Genomic DNA, 23202 nt, shown 5'->3' on the forward strand with positions numbered 1-23202 from the left:
ACCTCTTAATGAACTAAAAATTACTGATGGGCCTCCAAATATAATTGTAAATGATGAATCATCAATAGTAGGTCTATGCAATGACCTGGAAGAAAATAAAGTATTACTGATAAAGTTTGTGACTGACACAAAGTTCTCTAAGTAGTAAATAATGAAACAACGGGTCATGGATATTGAGCACACTGGATTGGTTGGTAAACTGGGCATAAGCAAACAATATACATTTTAATTCAGCCAAATCTAAAGTTAGACATCTATGAACAAAGGACATAGAATGGTGGACTCTTTCCTAGCAAGCAGTGACTGTGAAACAGTTTATGGATTATACAGGAGATACAGCCAACCCCGAGGTCCTGCGTGATGCTCTGGCCAAAAGGGCCTAATGTTACTTGGCTATATAAATAGAGAGAAATACTAGTTAGGAGTAAAGGCATTCTATTTCCTCTGTGTTTGACAGCCATGCAACTGCTACTGGAATAGTGTCCAGTTCTTATGTCCATGATTCAAGAAGCATGTTGAAAAACTGGAGTTCAGATAAAAATGATTAAAGGATTAGGAAACATGCCTTTTATTAAAAGAGCTCAGTCTACTTAGCTTATCAGAAAAAGGTTAAGATATAACTTGATCATAGTCTATAAGTACCAACATGGAAAATAAAAATTTGGTAACAGAGAGTTCTTCATTCTATGAGACAAAAGTGTAACAAGATCTTATGACTGTAAATTAAAAATGGAAAAATTAAAATTAAAATAAAGTGAAAATGTTTAACCACAAGGACAATGTACCAAAAGTTCTGATGGAGTCTGGATTGGGTGGTTGCCTATAAATATGCTATAGTTCAAATATAGCTGACTTTTGATGACTGATGACTTTTAGGACACATGAACTCTAGTTGGTCCTGTAGCCTGTGTTTTGTAGGTCAGAAAAGATGATGTCCCCTCTTGTCCTTGAAATGTATGAAGATTTTTAATTACCAACATGTCATTAAAAATTACATTACAATAGGCTGTGGGATCTACTACTAGCCAACAAATGGGTTCCTCGACAACAAAACCTTCCTCTTACCCTTCCCTTGATCCCATGGTACTGGTAGCCATCCACACTCACCCAAAACCTCAGCTTTCTGTCATTGCTAAAATCAGCAGGTGATGGTGTTTTTGGTGTGGCAGGTGCTAGGATATGGAGCCAACCCTGTTATGTGTCTCATCTAATTATACACCATTTTTGAAAAACATGTTAAAGCCACTTTTTTTAACTGAACCTGTTTTTAATGTGACCATTGCTTCTTATTATTTTACACCTTTTTGCTTATAAAAAGTCTCTTAAATTGGCTTGTTGTGTTCATTATTATTTTTTTGACCAATTTGATAACAGAAATGGGGAAATGTAGTTATTTATTTTTATTACTGGAAAGGGCCCATAAGGAGATTGAACTAAAATACTCAAGTGCATGCCTTGGAATAGCAGTGTCAAACTGATAAGTAATAAGAACAAACCTCTTATGATTTGAAACAAGCACAAATCACTTAACCTCATTATAAGAAGTGTGAAGGTGTTCTCAATGTATGATCATTACCCCCATTGTTTCTTCACAGACCTTATTTGATTTTATTGCCCCATTGAGATGAGTGACTGTTTATTTATTTGTTTGGAACTTGATGGTGACTCAGAAATTGCTGCAACCTTTAAAGAATTCTTGATGGAGCTCAGTTCCCACATATGCAAATTCATGATGTGCATACCACAGCATCCCCTTGTAATCTTGTAGAGGTTTTTAAGTACAGCTTTCCTTAGAAGAATATATACCCAAGGATCTAATATTTGATTCCATGTTGCCATTCGAAGAGCGAAAAGTATTGTTTCACATGTCTCTAGTGACCGATTTTCATTTATTCCAATATTGGCCATTGTCACCTGGAAAACAGAATATTTTTAAAGTAAGAATGCATCAACAAAGCAGGCTGACAAACACAAAAATGACTGAAATGATTCTTTCAAACAAATCTCTAATTTTGCCACCTTTACAAAGTATCAATGTCTTATTAATGATCCCCCCACTGAATAACAGTTAACAACAATGTGATACTTTGCATGACTTTTTTATCCTGAAAAATCCCAGTTAAGAATAAAACACTATACGTTTAACTGATAAAATGCTACTATTTCTGGGATAAAAGCTAACATGTAGCTGGCCTACGCTACAGAATGAGGAAGGGAGAAAGAAAGGAGTAAATTATTTATTAGGAGTAAATTTATTTATTATCAAATAATAGTAGAGCAGACCCATAATTTTATTGAATATGCCAGTGATCCTTTAGATCGAGACTATATATGGGCCACTGTCACCTGAGAAACAAAACATTTTTAAACATATAAGTGCTAATGTTAGAAGCATAAGATGACATTTTACGTAGAAGTACAAACCCCTAATTCTACCAACTTACAAAGCACTATTGGGTATTAATCCCAAAGTCTATAAAGTACTTTTCTAATATACTTATAAAAAGTAATCAAGAAACAGAATACTTTATTAATGATGCTGTGACTACATTGATTTATTAGATGGTGAAAGGCAGGGTCAGTCTGTTCAAGTACAGAGATCGCTTATTTACACAAAGAGATTGTAAAACAGAACAATAAAAGGAGACTACTGTTCAAGAATCCAAATATTTTTCTTGTGTTAAACCACATTTAGCATTTGTAGCTGGGGCCACAATTACAGCTGCATCTGACTATAATTACAGAGCAGACGAAAGAAAGAATGTGAAGTGAGAGTGTATCTGCTTGTATGTGCATTTTTTATAGGCATCTGCAAGAGCGAACTGGACAGCCCACATAAACTGTCTGAAAGAAGCCGGTAAAACAGCAGAAGGATGGCTGGGAACTAGTAAAAGAACAGAAAAAGTCTGAGTGCCATGCCAACATAAACGGTATGAAGCCCATTTCCCAGAACCCTCTTTTCACTCTACGATTACTGGGTGCATTCCTCTCTGACAACAACAGTCCACCCATACTTGGATGACTCCCATGGCTTCTGCACGGGATCTTCTCAGGAAGGTCTTGCATATTATCAATTACAGGCCCAATTGCATAAACTTCAGTCACACCAAAGACCTCTTACTCATCATGCAACTAGTCCCATAAAACCAGTCTACCGAATAAGTGCTCTTTAGGGACGATAAAGGAAGCAGGGCTGGGCCTAGAACAACAATAGTAAGAAACAGAAAATGACACAAGACACAAACAGACATTTCATATACATGCGCCTTAACTAATTCTACCTTAGTTTAATACAGACATATGGTTTCCTAAAATTTCTTGCCATCTCATGTCCATGTAGAGAAAAAACTCCAGCACTTCTGTTTGCAAACAACAATTTTAAACATCCAAAACTAATTAGTACTCTGTATATTCCAAGGGAACTAGATACCTTCCTGAGAAGCAGAATTTCTCTGTTCTGATTTTTTTTCAGTTATGTAGTATATTTATGCCCAGCCATATCATGTATTTCAGAATATGAAGCTATAAATTTTCTATGGCTCTTCTCCTGCACATGCAGGAGCTTGTCACTGCCAGAAATAACATTTGCAGCTGTTCATGACCCCTGGGAGCCACAAAGGGAGTCTGGTGTGTGGAGGGGAGGGTCAGGCAAGATCGGGGTAAGAGGGGCTAGCAGGTCTGTGCTGTGGAGGGTTTGACAAATCTGGGGGGCAGGGTCTCATGGGTCCATAGTGAGGGCCAGGGGCTAAGAATAGCCCAGTCACATTTCCAGGTGGGAATAGCACAGCCCTGGATCTGGGGCAAGTGGCTGGACTTTCCAGCCCCAGCGCTACACTGTGAACTCATGCAGACATTCTGGACATTGGGTTAACCCTTTCTTAAACTGGATTAAGCTCATCTCAATCTAAGTTAGTGCACCTACTCAGATGGACTAATTTAGATTGGATGCACCATTTGGATGCACCTAGATGAGCGAAGTTGCACAGTATGCAGCACTGCAAACGTATTTGCAGTGCCACATACCACACAGTCCAGTGTTCTCTGTGCTGCAAGGGCATGCTGCCTGAACGTGTGCTGCGCTGGGGGTTTTTCCACAGGTTTGTTTGACCCCTGGATATCCAGGGGTCAAAAAAAAAACACGGGGGGTGAAAAAAACAGAGCAACACATGCTAGGCCAGTGAGCACTGCTGAAAAGCAGAGCCAGCCTGTCCAGAGCCACGCACTGCTGCCAGCCAGGATCCGCACAGAAGAATCACCATGGCTGCAGCCCCGGGAGGCTCCCAGGACCCCATGTAAGGCTGTGGGGGCCAGTGCAGTGCTTGCCTCAGCCTCCCTTACCCCACCCAGGGTAACTTGCCACCTGCCAAAGCGCACATGGCATGTGCATTCCCTGGAAAGAAGAAGCAGCAGTGCAACATGCACCACCACTACTTGTCCTTGGGGAACCAAATGTCCATGCACATCTGGACTCAGCCTTTTTGGGGTGATTTAAGCCCTCTGTATGCTTATATAATTGGGTATTTAGACTGCTTAACCCTGGTTAGGTTGGTCTAAATGTAGCGCCTGTACATGCCTTTAGTAATTCCATAGATTTCATATTATAGACATTGGGGCTGGAAGGGACCTCGGAAGATCATCAAGTCCAGCCCTCTGCCCCAGGGGCAGGAAGTCAGCTAGGGTCAAAGGATCCCAGCAAGATAGACATCCAAATATTTCTTAAAAGAGTCCAGAGTAGGTGCTTGCACAACCTCTGGAGGAAGTCTATTCCAGAGCCTTGGGGGCTTGGGCAGTAAAGACATTTTTTCTTATGTCCAGCCTAAAACGGTCTTGAAGGAGTTTGACCTTGTCATCCCTTGGGGCGCTCTGGTGAACAGACATTCCCCCAGATCCTGATGCACACCCCGATGTACTTATAGGCTGCCACCAGGTCCCCTCTGAGCCTGCGCTTTTCCAGGCTGAAGAGTCCCATGGCTCTCAGCCTTTCATCATAAGGCCTGTTCTCCTGCCCTCTGATCATGAGCATGGCTCTCCTCTGGAATCTCTCAAGCTTTTCCACATCCTTTTTATATTGTGGAGCCCAGAATTGGATTCAGTACTCCAGCTGCAGCCTCACCAAAGCCGAGTACAGCAGGAGGATGACATCCTGGGATTTGCCTGAGAAGCATCTATGGATGCAAGCCATTTTTTTGCTCACTTCACCAGCTGTGACATAGCATTGGTGGCTCATATTCATCTTGGGGCCAATTATGACCCCCAAGTCCCTTTTGGCCATGGTGCTAGCAAGTGTAGCACTGCCAAGCCTATAAGCATGCTGCAGGTTTTTTTACCCCAAGATGAAGAACTTCGCATTTTTTGGTGTTGAACACCAGCAAGTTTTCATCCGCCCATTTTCTGAGCCTGTCAAAGTCGGCTTGGATTAACAGCCTATCCTCAGGTGTGGATGCTTTACCCGAGTTTGGTGTCATCGGAAAACTTGGCCAGTCCACTTCCGATACCAATGTCTACATCATTAGATGTTAAAGAGTATAGGCCCAAGTATGGAGCCTTGGGGGACTCCACTGGTATTGGATCACCATGATGATTTACTTCCATCTATTACCACTCTCTGGGTCCAGCTTCAGAGCCTGTTTCCCAGCCATAGGACTGTGATGTAGCCAAGGCTACAGTTCGTCAATTTGTCCATGAGGAGATCATGGGTCACCAGATCACCACTCATAAACCCCACCCCCATGCCAGCTTCTGCAGACTGTTACTACTCACCACCCCACCGCCAACGCTGCTGCCCACAAATTGTCCCCCCCACCCAGTCTTAAGAGGCACCAGTTGTTCATGTTTCCTTTGTTGCCTCTTGGGTAGCCTTCATAAGCCTTCAGATCCTAGAATCCACTCCCATAGGGGTCACTAGAGGCAACTAGTTGCTGAGAAGCAAGACTTATTAGCATAGAAGCAGTACAGCAAATATAGTTCCACTGCTTCTAACTTGACTATCTCTGTTTTCTTATGAAATGTGAGCGTACCCTGTAAGTCTGTATCTATGACATTTTGTGTTCTAACAAGCCTCACCATAACTAAAGTTTTTTTTATATTTGTGGCCAACTTTCAGTATACTTATCAGTATGTTATCATTGTCACTGGTGCATTTGATTAATGCAGTGTTATATATCTCCCCAAAGCCTTGTGGAAAAAGTTTGTACTCCAGTCTCTATATCTCTACCTCATGTACAAAAAATATTTTAAAACTTTGCTCTTCCAAAAAATTCTGCAACTAGCATTATTTACAAGACCATACATAAGGCTGTGACCTGCTATAGGTGTAAACTGACCAGAAGATGTAATTGTGTAGTATTATATCAAGAGTGAAATTAACAAGGAAGAAAGACACCCAGGGGGCCTCAGGGGTCAGCCCGCCTGGACAAAGCCCAAGGTCTCAGCTCACTCGGTGCACCTCTGCAAAGAAAGACAGAAAGAAAAGTACATCTTTTATCTACAGTTATATTTAATGAGAACTGGGGATTATAAAAGAAGTGCTGACACCTATTTACTTCTACCATCACTATAAAAGTATCACAACACATAGGAGGAGGATGTAAGGCACTGCTGATATAATGCAATCTGTTTCACAATTTCGTTTTTTATTCAATTTCTTTATATTATTCTGTTCAAAAGCAAGGGATTTCAACAGAAATATCCCATAGCATGGATTTTCTACAGCCACCTAGGGAAGTGGAGCTTCCAAGGGAAGTGGTGCTTGCCCCTACCCTGGGGGTCTTCAAAAGGAGACTAGACAGCCACCTAGCTGGGGTCATTTGACCCCAGCATCCTTTCCTGCCCATGGCAAGGGGTCAGACTAGATGATCTGCTTAGGTCTTTTCTGACCCTACCAACTATCAGACTATGAAACATAAACACAAACTTTTGTTGTTTATTGTGTAGGAATATATTGTAGTATATTACTGATCAACGACTTGCACTTTTTTTTCTAATAATCTCTTCCCATTTAAAAAATTCTGGGTCATATCCTCCACTGGCATGTATGAGCAAATTATATATATATGAGATATGCTCATTTTCCCCAATAGGCAAATTAAAACCAAAAAAAAAGATTTCATATAGAATTGTGGATTTTAAAAAACCTAACAGGATAAAAAAAAAATCAGTAAAATTCTTCTTATAAATAAGGATTACTTGTGAGTAAGGTTTACAAGAACAATTTACTAAAAAATAATAGGCCTTATTCTCCATTTGACATTGCTGCAAATCCAAGAAAATCCCATTAAAATTAGTTGTGTAACAGCTGCATTGGAGGCAGAAGAGATGCGAGAGCCTAGATTCCTCATCTCATGGAAACTAGAATAGAAGCACTGGAATCAATGAACACGGGTCAAATTCCACCAACTGGAAGCCTGGCTAAACATGTGTTATATATATAAACAAGTATATGGCTGCTAACTATCGATGTGTACTCATACATATATCAACTTGTCAATTTTTTCTTTTAAACATAGCTAGCTTGAAAAAAAGCTGTCAGACATGATGAACAGTCTTGTGAGACTATATGGTGACTGGAAACACAGAGCTCTGGAGATCTGGCATTCCAAATTAACAAAATCTTAATAGTAAATTTAAAAAAGCATTCTAATATCAAAGGGTGAATGAGGTATTTGGCTTTTAAAAAGGAAATAGCCAGACTTATAGTCCTGGGGCTGCATATACACATTCAAATGATTGGAAGAACATTTCCCAGGTTTGTTCTCCTGGTAGAAAACTTACCCAGAAAAATCTAAACAGACATTCAAATACTGAACCCCTGAAGACCAGTGAGCCTGTGCTGAGGCTACAAGTCAAGGGTCCCTTGCGCATACATCTCAGCATGCTCTGCAGGCTCCTCAGTCTGCCTGATGACAGATGGCAGCAGTACAAAAGCAGCCTTGATTGGCTGACCTAGACTGCTCAGGGCTAGCCTATGTTTTTCTGCTGCACAATGTAGGGATTGTGAAAGAGGCATGTTCTGCTCCCTGCTCAGTTGAAGCAGCAGAGTTCAGCAAACAACACATTGTCTCCCTTGGAGGTAGGAAGAAGGAAAGCACCCTGGGGTGCTGGATGACTGTGTTGTGGCTTCTCTCAGAAGAAAACACATATATCCACTCTCCCAGGAGAAATTCTCCTAGGAGTGATTTAACCCTGCTTATTTCCAGGTTATTTTGCCCAGGGAGAAAAATCATGAACATCAGTACACTTATGGTTTCTCCTGGGGTAGCAGTAAATTTACCAGGAGTAACTGAATGTTTGCACATAGTCTGTGTCTAAGGCAAATGGACAGGAGATTTAGATTCTAGCCCTGATCCTGCCATAGACTTCCTGTGTGACTGGACAATTTATTTGGTATCTCTGAGATCAGGTTTCCATCAGTAAATTAAAGCTAAATACAGCTCAAAGGACTATTATAAAATGAGTATCATTCATATTGGTAGGCTGCTTACATATGGCACTATGGTAATGAATGGCATAGAAAATTCTACATAAAAGTTCACATTTTTCCCAGTAAAGATTTTATTATATTTTTGTTGATTGTTGAATCTGAGATTTAGGGAGACAAAGGATATTACTGCATTACATGGTATCTCTGTCAAATACTAAATATGTTCTCAGAATACAGAATTGGAGGTTGTGCCAATTATTATATTTCAGAATTGGCAGAACAAATCTTATATACATTTTACACCAATATTTTTGCAAATAAATTTCCCCAAGTTTACATCGACATGCATTAAAGTCAAAACAGGGCTATATTGCTCCTTACTGCCTGGCAATACAGCTAATTTTGAATTACCAGATACAGAAAATTCTTTGATATGAGAGTCTGCTGCTTTCATGACTGCCTGAATGTTGTGGCTGCATTGTATTTACTGTTTATGCCGTTAAAGCTGGGGTAGGCACAATCCAGTTTACAGGCCGGATCTGGCCAGCGGTGGACTCTGTTACCCAGCAGCCCCTGCCTGTGTGGCTGGGGTCAGTTTCCATGGAGACCCCAGCTTTAGCCACACTGTGATAGCATGAGGGTGGAGTTTCCATGGAAACTGGCCCCAGCAGCACTGGCAGGGCATACGGCAGGGTGGGGAGCTGCTCCAGGCCCAGACTGGGTTCTTCCAGCGGTTACAGCATGGTCTGCAGCCAAGCCAGAGCTACAATCCACTGCCTCACGCCCATGCCTGGAATGTGCAGGCTGAAAATCACGACTCTGCCCTGGCTCCAGACCATGTTGTCACCGCTACAATTTCCCAACCCATCCCTGGAGCAGCTCCCTGCCCTGCAAGCGCTGCTAGGACCAGTCTCCACAGAAACCCTGGCCCCACGCTTTCTCAGAGCTGCTGCTGCTGGGGTCTCCATAGAAACCAGCCACGTAGGCAGGAACTGCTGGGAAATGGAGTCTGGCCACTGGCCGGATCTGCCATTTTGCCCACCCATGTGTTATGGTCTATTTCTATATCCTTTAAAGTCACTGTTATTTTTATCATCTGTATTTTTATGCAAATGTCTTAGATAAAAGAATATATTTCTGAATAATTATTCATAAATAATGTACTATACATAAAAATGGAAGAAACACCTGAAGAATTTATCAAAATTATCCCCTCCACCTTCTCCAAAAGTTAAGTACCATGCATCCTTGTATGCCTATTCTACAAACTCTCCATAAAATGGCCCATCTCCACCTAATCCAAAGTAGTACCGCATCTGCTTTAGGTTAAGGGACATGAGTTAAATCCCCAGTGACCTTTAGAGACATAGATAAAGGAAACCTAACCTTAGTTATAATTTATGTTTATTGTATATGCATCTTCAAGATTGGGAAACTCAAGAGATTTGAAATTATTTTAAATATAGAGGCCAAATTGTGTGAACATAAATTAGATTAGTGTAAATCAGCAGGTACTCACAGACCCTATAGTACATTGCTGACTTATAACATGAGCAGATCTGGTCCTGGGAGATGAAAAATAAGCTTTTTAAACATTGCATAAAACTGCTAAACTGCTGTAAAAAAATGATTCACTTTTATGCAAATAGTTTTTGGAGAAGTGTTTGTTAAAGGTTGTATGCTAGAAAGAGCAAAATCAGTGAATCACTACTACATTTACCCATCTGGAACGCATAAATTACAACTAAACATGTTTCCTTTTTTAATTGTTGGCAAACAGATTACATTGTTAAACTGTTTATTCTCTTGTTACTGAAGACAAAAGAGAAAAATTGAATCCTCAGTGAAGAGTGATACATTTTTTCTTTCTTTGAGCTCAAATTCCAATGGATCCCCAAATTCCCAGTAAACATAAATGCTTATTTAATAGAATCATTTTTATTACTGATTCACAAAATCAACTGCAAATCCTAAAATAAAACACCTTATGAAACTATTTTATCTTCTCTTCTAATACCCCATTATAATTTTCCATATAATGCTACAGACAAATGCACAACTATGTGCATCCAGGATAGCACAGGGCCCGTCCCCCGCTACACATACCTGCTCTAATCTTATACATTCACAGGCTTGGAAACTGTGCCAGTGACTGGTTAGGTCATTAATTTCTGCTTCTCTAGTCACAGGATACTCACAACATTCTGCAAACTCAGGTTTCAGGCTTTTTTAGGTTCCCAATTCAGGAAACCCATTATGTACATGCTTATCTTTATCTCTGTTCAGGAAATCACATTATCGCACCCATGAGAAAGGGTAACTGCCCACCTGCAAACAGGGACCTCAACATAGTCCTAGTGTTTAATTAAAAGAAAAAAAACCCTAAATAAAACAAAAAAATAGAAACACATTAGTGCTTAGATGTATTATATACACGCTCATTAACTTTGTCCAAGTCCGTAAAGAAAGGGCCCTCAGTCTGCTCAATTTACAACAGTTCATTAAGTTTCCTATAGTAAACTGTTTCTGCAGTTCATGACCTAAACTCCTTCTACTATGCTATTTTTGATGGTTATTGTTTTTATTTATTGTTACAAATAGTATAGCAGTTAGTGGAGTCAATACAGTCCTCATTTTGCCAGGCACTGCACACACAAATCAGAAAAAGATAGTCCCTCTTCTGACAGCTTGCACCTATACTAGAGTGTGTGAATACTGCAATGTATTGCAATTAAAAATACCGTGTAGGGCAGGGTGGCACCTTAGAAAAGAACTGCTTCAGAGAGGCATGACCTTTCATATGCAACAACGTACTTCATCAGATCATGGGAATGAACTTGCAGGAAAAACAATCTTAAAAGCAGTTTAAAAGAAAATGAAAAAAAATGAATATTCTGCCAAAAACTGTTTCATAATTAGCACTTGTTACCCCGGATATATTCAGACATCAGGAATTTACAGGTTTTTAAGAGTAGTTAGCTAAAGTACAAAACTAAAGTGAGGATTTAAAAGATCCTCTCTCTCAAAAGTACAGTCTTGTTTGATGTAGCTTTGATAGACAAAATTAAGGAGCATCACCTGTAAAAATCAGAATTTGACAGTAATCCAATTATCTGTCCATAATAATAAAGAATGGATAGCACAGAAATAGTATAACACATTAGTTTGGAATATGTTGTTTTACTGGGATTACATAGAAAATTGAAAAATTTTTAAAGACTTGAGCAGGGTTTGAAAAGTTTTCTGTCTAAATGAGTAAAATCATTAGTCAGAAGTAAACAGTAGTCCTGGGTGGAGAGTGGAAATCCTATTTTGCAAAGGATTTCAAGTTTCCAAAATGTGCTTTTGTTATGATGCAAAACAAAACTGGAAATTTCAAAATTTTCCTTTAGATTTTGAAATTATTTGATAAACAATTTTCAACTTTATTTTACGCTACAAAGTTTTAAAATCAAAATAAGATTATTTCCCGCAAAAGAAAAATGGAATATTTTGCTCTAAAATTTTCTAAATGGGATGTTTTTACATTGTCAAAACTTTCTTTAACTCTGTTTTTCTCCTGAATGGGTTTTTAGCAAAATCAACCCATATCTGTGAAGTTGATACAATTTTGATAGAAATGAATTTTCTGACAGAAAACTGTTCCATCTAACTTTTCCCAAAAAGTTCCAGTAAATAAAATATTTCCAGGAAAAATAAATGAGCAACTGGAATAACACTGACTCAAAAATCAGTAGTAGGAGCCAATACTAGTATTTGAGGATGCTTGTCTTAAAAAAGCACATTCTTAAATTGGTAAGTGTCTAATTAAATTTAAGTTCTTCTGCTTGTCCTGAGTCACCGAACTGCTGCAAGGGAAAATGATCTCTGCTAGTCTTCATCTTCACTACCAACTTGTTGGTGTAGGGATGGCCTCCAGTGTCCTGCCTGTCTTCTGACTGAGAATTATCCTCACTATAACTGCAGGACTCCCACGTTTGGGAGCAACTGGTTTTAAAGAGTCTGCAAGTATACCATCCCCCAGGATATATTTAAAAGCATTCAAAAAGAGTTTGAAAACTGAAATAAATGCTACCTAAATCCATAAATAAATAAGCAAGCTAAAAATATTTTTCGTTTATATATTATGGCTTGCCTAGTCTCTGCAACCCAATTCTCTCCCATACATGTACGTTAAGTCATCATTTATCAAAATCCAGTACCTTTCAAGATTTATCATATATGTCAATATTTTATACAATGCAAAAATACAGCTAATCAAAGTCACTACTATGTGTAATTATGGCTGAGAAGAATATTGTACAGTTATGTTTCCATTATAAGTATTTTAGTACTGGGTATCAACAACTTTCCTCCTATACATAGGTGGGTCCTCAGGAAATTCACTAGATACTACATTTATATAAATTGATATAAATCCAGTGAAATCAATGGACCCAAAGAGATTTCTACAAGTTGAAAATCTGACTAATGATCACATAAGAACGTGTTTGTGAATAGATAATAGATTGTTGTAAATGCTGGTAATTTTTTTTACATGCATACAAGAATTAACAAAAACTGAAACACTAATTCAATCAGCAACTACACTTATTTTTGTGTAGCACCATATCACATATGTATCACGTATGTATGTGTGCAAATGTGAACAGACATGCACATATAGTATTATGTTTAAATAATTATGGCTGCTGTGGCAATTTGACATTTGTGTCTAATTTGATGGAAGTTTACCTCACATTTCTCAAAAAAAATCTTCAAATAAGCAGAGAAGTTACCAAACAATAAAAAAACTAGTTTTGCATTAGAGGCAGCAGACAAAATAGAGACTCTTCCAGAAATAGAATTTAAAAAACTAAAACAGCAATTTATAAAAAGATGTCTTGTTGACCATAGCAACAGGACTGACACAGCAAGTCACCAGTAATAAACCTTCAGTATATTAAGAGTTCATTTAGACAAACTCAAGCAAGAACACTAATAATAACTGAATTATCCTCATGGTAAAGAGTATATTCTGAAACCTGGTTAACAATCAATAGCCCATCAGATGAGGAATCGTCACTGGAGAAAAGTTTCATTCTAAGTAGATTAATAAACTCACAACAGCTGATTTTTTTTTTCACTATAAGAACTTAGGAAACACTATATTCCATCTCACAGATAATCCTATTTCAGCTAATAGAAAGGTCTGATGAAGAAAACTCTGACAGATTCTACTGCCTAAAGATAAAGAGCTAGATCTTAGTATGTTTTTTGCTAGCAAAAGCCTTTCTCTTCACTCGATAAAATTAGCTCTCTATGAAAGAGACAGACTCTTGAGATAAGCTTCAATTAGGACCAGGCATCAAATTGGTTAGCACAGCACTTAGACGTCTGCATCAGGTTAGCATGTTTCCTGAATAGGCTTGCCTGCTGTATTGCCTTGTTACAGAATTTGGCACTAAAATTATAAAATCTTCGCCTAAAGTAATCATAAGTCTTTATCTACCTCCTTGTGGTAGAGAAAAGGATCGTGTCCACCTACCACAGTTTTCAAATGGCTCAGGCTAGCAAAATACAATGAAGATTCAATAATAAAATAATATGTATCATCTGCAACTATATTTTAAACCTGGGATTCTGCAGAACAAAAATATTAATGGGACTGTCTATGGCTCTAGGTTTTGCTACAGGAACTTCTTTAAAAGTATTCAGATTCAGGCTTAGGCAAATACATTTTATATTAACACCTGCATTATTCAGAAACATTATAAATAATCAAACACCAATTTATCCTTGTTTAAATAAAATGATAATGCTTTTCACTGGGGTGCAATGTTCCCTGTAAAGTTCACCTAGGTCACATAAAATAAGATACCCTTTCTCTATGGAGTATTCTGTTCATAATGCCTGCACTCTCAAATGCACACTTGGAATTACCAAAAATGGCCTGCCAGAAGGCACAAGGAAAGAAGAACTACCCAAGGATAAACCAATTTTATTTTGTATGGACAATAAAAGGATATCACCAATATTTGGAAAGAGAGAAAGAACAGAAAGAAAGCAGCATGCCCATATACATGTGATAATGCTATATATCATTTTATATATTAAAACATATTAGCAATAATACATTTTAATATTAATATATTGCATTATATATTAATACATTGTTTGTATGTATATTATCATAGATATATAAACATAAGCCAATCTATAACAGATTTAATCAGCCAATACATATAAATGTGATATAGAAAGCCAGATTGCAAAGAGACAGCTCAAGGCTGGTGTGGGTATAATTTGGATATAAAGGCAGTGCAACATCATTAAGTACAGACATCAGTACATACACACAAGTACCAATCTCAGATGTAGAGAAGATTCTCTAGAAAGAGTGGTAAAATGCCTTATAATCTATCATTAATAACCAGGATCCAGATCCTCAGTGATATAAATTAACTCCAGGGACTTTCCATTACCTCTGTCAATTTATATCAGTGCAGATCTTGACCACAGTGATGAAATAGTATGTGAAGCAACCCAGAACAATTGAAGCAAACTGCACTACAGCTCCAAACCCTTTTTAACATGGGATCTTCCCTTCCTAAGCCAAAGGTACTAGGAAAGACAGTGCATGCCACCCTACCCTCAGAGAGGTACCCCTAAACTAATGTCACTCTGAATGGCCAGCACCAGGCAGGCAGAATAATAAAAATCTATTCTTGAAAAATAATCTGTTTTTATTATAAATTGGATTAAATTGATTTTATTTTACTATAATAAAGTTATCTTTTTAAAGTAAAATTTGAATTTAATACAAAATATGGTAACATCTACAATTATTATAATCCCTTAAAAGCATTGAAATAAAATTATATATGCTCAATCCTTGAGCCTTTATCAAAAATGCAGTTACAGACTGCATGTTTCTCAATACTACGAAAGAACCAGAGAAAATACCACTTTGTTTCTTAAGTCAAGCTATATAAATATAGTACAATGGGCCATGTATGGTATTAAAGGGGACCAAGAGCTGTGCATCGTGTGCAAGAGGCAGGGAATCATCACAGCTATTGGGACCTGACCTCCAGGAGGCCATTCAGGCAATGGCCACTATGTAGTTCATCAGGATCTAATTATTAGCAAGGAGCTAATTATCTAGCAAATAATGCATTAATCACTATTTTCAAATACCTACAAGTAATAAGAATCTGAAAATATTAAGTTATGCACTTATTTAAACTAAAGCTTTCCATGTGCTGGTTTAAATTGCCCAGATTTAAATTAATCTACCCGGCAGGTAACTACAGACACTGGAGAGGAGGCAGACTGGAAGCTAGAAGGATCCAGGAGTTGTAAAAACACTCCACTATATATGACAAGGAAAAGTTAGAGAAAGCTTTGAGAGAGATGCAACTAAAATAACATGGCATAAAGAAACAGATCCCCAGTAACTCCATTTACCTGAGGGCTTCATTCTACACTGCAGCCATACAGGATCTCAGTTCCCCACATCACACCCCTGCTAATATACAGCCCGGTTGCCTGTCTGTGATTGTAGAGCATATCCTCACAGCCCTATTCTTGTCTCCAGAAGGAATTAAGCACCTTCTGGTAGGGAAGTATAAGTCACTACCTCACTGGAAATTAGGTAGAGCCATGAATATTATTAATTATAGTAATAATATATACGACAACCTAAAGGCTCCAAACAAGACTGTGAATCCAGTGTGCACTGCACATGCACTTACAGCCTTCAGTCCCTGTCCCAAACAGCCTTTAGGCTAAACACTGATTTAGCACAAAAGAACAAGCCAAGTTCCTATTCTGCCTCTTACGATGTCTAAGTTTTTGCCACCGCTAGCCCCAAAAGGATGTACCTCACGCCTCAGGAATGTGATGCTATTTCTCCAGAAAGATGCATAAGTTTCCCATTCTCTCCCTGGGAAGCAATGTGCCCACAGAGACAGATTTTTTTCTCCTCTGTCAAGATCCATTACTCTCACTCAGGCAATGAGCAACCTTATTAGACTTCAAGAGAGGTGGGTAAATCTCCCATTCTCTCAACAGGCTGTCTTCACTCATGCCCTTCAGTCCTATCAGGGATCTAGCTTTCCCAACATGCCCTAACAGCCACAATGACTCTTGCATCCCTCCTGGCCCAACTTCAGCAGGACAGATGGGTGAGACCCTTAGCTCTGCACATTCTGTAAACAAATGTATGGATATGCAATATTTGAGTAAACTGATTAAATACTGCAGTGATTCTCAACCAAGGTACTAGGGCATCCTAGGGAGCAGTACCGTGGCAAGGAAGTTTGACACCCAGGCAAGCTCACAGCAGCAACCCGTTCTCACTCCACGCACAGAACCAGGGGGCACATGCCCCCCCCCCCATACTTGCCTGGGATTGCACTTGGTGGCAAGAGCCAACCTAACCCCAGCCCCATCCCAGACCCCTGCAAACGAGCCACTCACAGCTCCATCCCGCACTCTGTCCCAGCAGGGCAGCACCTGTCAGTACCCCTTTGCTTCGGCACCTGGGGCAGTCACCCTGCTCACCCCACCCCTTCCTACGGTATTGCTAGGGAACCAACAGATCTTTTGAAGGGTGCAATGAGGTATGAGGAGATAAGTTAGGTGTAAAAGGACAAGCCGATAAGCTAAGTAGATAAACTCAGGCTTGTCCCTGCCTGAATGATCCCCCAGCCCCACTGCGCAGCCCCTTTGCAAGGGGACAATCGCTGCTATATATAAATTAGTTTTTGAAATGGGGTGCCACTCAATTCACAAAAGTTACGCAGGGGTGCCTTGAGTCCAAACACGTTGAGAACTGCATTACTGTCTTTTAGAAAACAGATACAATTAAAGTAACGAGCAAAAAATAAAAACTGTGTAGAGCACATCCTGGGCCTTATCCTTAGGCACATAAGTCTAAGCCTACTCTACCTTGCTCAGATCCCTAAAAAAATAACAGTTAACACAAAACATGGATGGGTTTTTCTTCTTACTGCTTTACATGCCTTCGTATTGAGGCTAAGCTCCATTAGTAGGTGCACAACATTATTACAGCTACTTAAGAAACTAACAGGTGGAACAGGCTCTGCCCATAGAGTCCACATCACACTGGACTGGATTAAAAACAAAACAAATCTAAAGAAAAAAAAGAACCCCAAAACCCAAGACATGCAGTCACACTAACATGTGCTTCCTTCTCCTGCTTTGTCTTCCCCAGCTTTGCTACATTCCTAAGGCATAAGTAGAGGCTGGAAATGCTATCTAGAGAACTAAAGCTCCAATTGTTTTAGACATCTGCCAGATTTAAACACTAGAGACCAGATCCTATTCCACCTATTACACATTAGTTTGATCTCATTCTACCCTGTTCAATTCCCTGAATAACAGCTAATACAAAAAATGGATGGACAGCCTCCTGCTTTTCTTGACTTGGTCATAAGGCTAAGATGATGGCACGTTACAAAAGTAAATGTGTTAACATTTAATTTAGAAATAAGCAGGGTGAAATAAGATCACACATTAGGTACCTAATCGATAGAACAGGATCTAGCATATTGACCTAAATTATTTAATAAAAATCCATTAAACAAGTGCATAATGTAATATAAATATTTGATTTGATATCTGCAGAATGATTTGCTTGAGCTGATCTCTTATTTATTTTGCTGTATATTGATAATATTCTATAATCCAAAAATTCACTTGACAAGAACATATCCCCCAAAGGTTTTGAGTTAATGGAGCATGTAAATGGGGTATTTGTCTCATACATTTTTAAATATTATTTGCCTAAGAGAAGATAAATTGTATTAGAATATTTGGATTTCAGCTGCAAAAGGAGGAAATGAGTAACTTACACCAAGGAGTGCAACTTCGATATACAAAAGATAGTGTTTTGAATAATGGTTTTTCAGACAGATGTCTGGTTAGAGGCATTTTACCATCTACTGTATATATCTATTTGCAGGATAGATATATGAGCGTGCTTTGTCCTGTTTTATGAAGACAAGAAATAATGGATGAAATAAAATTATACTTGCTCCACTTTACTTGTTCAACTCCATTAAAATTAGAATGGGTCATTAGCAGAACAGCAGAAGTTGATCCCATCCAGACAAACCTAAAACGTAAATTAAGACGGCAAACACAGCACTAAAGAACTTATCCTGCAATGTGCTGAGTGCGTTCAACTTCTACTAAAATTCTTCAAGTATACATTACTTAATAAATATATGCCTATTTTGACTAGAAAAAGATAATGAAACTTATCTTCGATTATCCATTTATAATTGTATTGGGTCACAGTCAATTTTGCTATTTGTATATCCATTTAGGACAGCTGACTTCTTTGCCTGACTAAATATTGTCTGGAATGTCTGATGTCCCATCAGCTAATACCGTTCACATACTACTGCACCTAGACCTTTATTATTTCCTCTGATAGGCTCCATTTTCTTAGGCTAAATTTCTCTCCTGTTTCCAAAAACATATTCACATTCTGTGTATGCTTCACCACGCTGTACAAAAAGTAATTAAAGCAATATTGTGTTTATAATTGTGTTCACCTTTCCTGAATTGAATGGTTTTTAAAATAAAAATGCATCTATGGCTAAAATACTGACAGTTCAGTGAATGAACTTTTATATACAAAGTCCAACTGAAACAGCTAAAGATGATAAATAGGTATTCACATAATGACCCTACAAAGACTTAGGCAAGTGTTTAACTATACACACAAGAAACTCCACTGACTTCTAGGGAGCTACCTATATACATATATTTAAGTAAGGTTTAAATCATAGTCATGACCCAAGGCCATCAAATCCATTCTTGCTCATGAAAAGGACATAATCCCATAATGGAACAAATGTCACACTATTAAACAAATATGCTGACTCTGATAACACTTTGGATTTTAGCCAAAAACATCAATTAATTTATACATCCTTAAATAATTTTCTTAGCAGCCGGAGAAATGTAGCTAACTATATTAAAGCTCAAATGTATGGGTCTCTAGGGCTAAATCATACGTTAAAATTATTTGTATTTTTTATCCCCAAATGACCTTTGTCTTACAAAAGACAGCATAATAGTTGGTGAAAATTTGGCATCTCTTGGAAAAGGGAACACAGAGCGAATCCTGAATACACAGAAGGATGGGCACAAGTAGAATTGTGAAGAAAATTTACACAGCACCTGTCAGACCTATTCTTGCTCTAATCACGGCTATTTGTTCAACGCCTTTGCAAGGATGGCATTTACAGTAAGTTTCAATGACAAAATTAACTATGAATACTTTTATAGCATAAATAAGCTGAACTGAGCCCCAATACACAATTCAGGATAAAGCTTTTCAGTAAAGCAGTAAATCATGTTACAAGCTACACGATGTGAAATGTTTTAATCAAAGCAGCGCAGCGATTTCAAAGTACTTATGGACACAAATATCTACCTACAAGCTTCCCAAAAAGATGCATGTGTTCTATAAAAATGAGAGTTCCACGGTCTTCCTCCAGAACACAGGAAACATAAAGGCCGCAGTAAAGAGAAAGATCGAGAGAGAGTGAGAAATAATTAGAGCAAATGGAAATCAGTTATAAAACTTATGCAATAAATAATGAATCTCTTTCGAACAGTTTATCCGCTGACAATCAAAGACCTTCTGGAATAAAGAAATTACAAACTTTAAGGGCTATTATTTTTTTCTGAAAATAAATATAGGGTGTGAATAATATTTTTGAGTTTCTGACAAGCAAACCAATCAGTTCAGTTACTTCTCTGGAGAATCATGTTCTGTTTGCCTCAAATCACTTTCAAGAATGACTGTGTCCATAGGCATAATTGTTCATTATGAAAAAAAGCTTATACTATATTATCCTGAAGATATATCATCTATTCTATATATACACAAGAGGCATGTCACTGAGAAAAATGTTACATAAAGCCAATATTAATTAAAACTACTTTCTAGTACAAATCAACAGAAAAAAAGAAGAATTTCAAGTCCAACTGAAGTTAATGGTAATGTTCCCACTGACTTCCATAGGACTGGTACTTTTCCAGGTCTACATTATGACTCACTATAACTCACTACTACTTCATCGAGTATGCTGCCATATACTAAATGTTCTAGGGACATATCTACACTACTTCTTAGCTGGCTAAATTATCATACACTGAATTCTGTGTGGCTGGAGCAACACTGTGAATAATGCCCAAGATATTTGTTAAACTTAGCTCAGGCACTAGACCAAGGTGGGCAAAATGGGCCTGGGGGGCTGGATGTGGCCCGTCAGGCCATTCTTTCCGGCCTGTGGGGCCCCTAAAAAATGTAGAAAATTCATATTTATCTGCCCTGGGCTGCCTGTCATGCAGCCCTCGATAGCTTGCCTAAACTCAGTAAGCGGCCCTCTGTCCAAAATAATTGCCCGCCACTGCACTGGACTGTGGTTCTGCAGCTTAGATATACCCTCAGCATGATTTGAATGACTCAAGTTTCCCATCAATAAAAACTCCATTGCTTCAATGTGTGTGAGAGTTTACAGCACACTTTCTAGGAGATGAATTAAGGTTTGGTTTTTCTCCTGCCTTAAGCTCCCCACAAAGTTAAGCTATTTTCAAAATAGTTTACTAGGTTGAGTCATTTTCAGACTCTTTGAACATGCACAATACCTTCTTGGGCACAGCCATATAATATCATAAGAAACCTACAGAGATTATACCATACAATAACCCTGTGCATCTGACACAGATTTCTGACATGGTTCACACTGACCTGACTAACACTATCCCAACAAGAAAAATAACTGCAGCCTGTAGCATATATTTTGGGAGATTTTCTGGGAGCAGCAGCTGCATAGTACCAGTCTGCAGCAAACTCTGCTAGAGCCCAGACTACAAGTATATCAAATACTCATTCCTAAACCAAATGTAATTAAATCACCTATCAACTGCTGCTCTTTAACACAACTCTAAGTGGGTTTTAATGGTACGGATTTCACTGAAATAACAGTAACAGCTTTTAAACCATTACCTTCTTTGTCATGACTTTGGACTTTGTTTAATAGACCTTGTACCAAAACTGAGTACTTGCTGGGGACCAGCAAGCCTACAAAATCGTATTTTCAGATAGGCCTCTACTGGCAATTTTGGGGAATCTCCCATTTTTGCATTAGCATCAGTGCTGACACCAGTTTGGACTGGCTACCAGTGCTCAACACCGTGTCGCAATAACAAAAACAGGCCCTTATGCCTGTTAATTTTTTTTTATTACTACCAAATCTATTTCAAATCCTGTCAGAAAGGGAAACAATCTTTGTTGCAGATGCACTGGTCCTACTATCACACGCAATGTGCTTCAGGAAAAATAAGATGGCCGTGAAGTAAGATGTTAAAATGTGCCTTGTATTGTTCATCAAAGCTCGTCACTTAAAATCCTGCAGATAAAAAGGACACATTTCAGACAGATGCGATTTAAAAACTGTCAAACACATGAAACTCTTACCAGGAACGGACTCCAGCAAATGCAAGACACGCACATTATAGCCAATAGCTGAATGATCATTTCAAAATGATGAGATCTGCCTTGTCTTTGTTGACTTTTAAATTTAACTCTTAACAGAGTAACTCCTGTCACTGCATTGCACAAGAATGAAATGGCAAGGGCCAGTAACCCAAGGCAAGAAAAAAGCAAGAGATAAAATCTGTCTTCCCAGTCCTCAATATGTTCTGTTTTATAGAAACACCAGGTCCGTGATGCTTGAATTTGATAGGCTCTCAACCTAAGAACAGGCAGAAAAGCAATAAAAACAGCAAAGAGACATACCACAGTCAACATCATTTTCACATGTTTAGAAGTCATTTTTGTAGAATGAAATATTGGCTTAGTGACTCCAATGCAACGTTCAACTGCCATCACACTACCCAGAAAGAGAGGGCACAAACCAAAGAATACCATACATATGCCAAAAACACTGCAAAGAACGTTTGACTGATTAAATCGAATCCAGTCTTTATCAGATGCATACACGAACACTGCAATGGTTCCATTGATGAGATGGCCAAAGAGGTCGGTGACAACCAAGCCACTTGCAAAAAGCAAAAAGGATGCTTTTGATTTCTGCCTAAATCTCTGATATGCCTTCATGAGAATCACTATTGCCAGGCTGTTCGACAAAATCCCCACTGTCATGAAGATTACGGAAAAAAATACCGAAATCTTTTTCTCTGTGTGGCAGGTCGTATTTTTAAAAACTCCGAATCCAGACGGGACCGGCGGTTTTGAACCATTCATTGTTGGGAAAGGAGACGCAGAACTCAGACCATTTCAGCAGCCGTGTGGTCCACGCGCATCTGTAACGTTCAAAGAAAACACACGCGCGTTACAAAGGGCGGGCTGCTGTCCCGGAGCCGAGGCTGTGCTCAGCTCCAACAGATGTGCCAGGTGGCATCCCATTTCAGGGCTCAACAGGCATCTCTGCTATTGTTATGGTTCAGGGCCAGACGGGAGATGCTGCTAAACGCCCGTGTTCAACTGTTACACGCACATCAATCCTGCTGGGAACATGTTTCCTGCCCCTGCCCCTGAGACCTCCCGAGCGGAGCCCCTCGCGGGGCGGCTCCCGAGCATCCTTCCTCCGGCCACAAAACCTCGGACAGCTTCCCCACGGGGGAAAGTGCTCCCCAGACGGCGGCTTTCCTTTCCGCCGCCCAGCTGCCAGGCAGCCCTTCCCGCCGGCGCGGCGGGAGGCCGGGCGGCGCGGGACCGGCTCTGGGCGAGG

General features: G+C 39.1%; 1 protein-coding gene across 1 annotated transcript; it reads right to left on the reverse strand.

Annotated features, from left to right (window-relative positions):
- Window positions 1–1363: 1363 nt before the first annotated feature.
- Window positions 1364–22908, reverse strand: PTGFR (prostaglandin F receptor). Its single transcript, XM_019531216.1, has 2 exons — window positions 21927–22908; window positions 1364–1914 (listed from the first exon to the last, which is right to left on the reverse strand). The coding sequence occupies exons 1-2, from the start codon at window positions 22713–22715 to the stop codon at window positions 1609–1611; spliced, it is 1095 nt and encodes a 364-aa protein (XP_019386761.1). The 5' UTR covers window positions 22716–22908; the 3' UTR covers window positions 1364–1608.
- Window positions 22909–23202: the final 294 nt, after the last annotated feature.

Source organism: Crocodylus porosus, unplaced genomic scaffold (assembly GCF_001723895.1).
Source record: "Crocodylus porosus isolate Cpor-Errol unplaced genomic scaffold, CroPor_comp1, whole genome shotgun sequence".
Lineage (NCBI taxonomy): Eukaryota > Metazoa > Chordata > Crocodylia > Crocodylidae > Crocodylus > Crocodylus porosus.

What these genes read in the sequence shown, in the direction of transcription:
- PTGFR (XM_019531216.1), bottom strand. Translation starts at nt 22,715, where the DNA reads ATGAATGGTTCAAAACCGCCGGTCCCGTCTGGATTCGGAGTTTTTAAA. An exon ending in TTTGCTGGAGTCCGTTCCTG is followed by an intron (nt 1,915 to 21,926) that starts GTAAGAGTTTCA and finishes TCTGTTTTCCAG; the next exon opens with GTGACAATGGCCAATATTGG.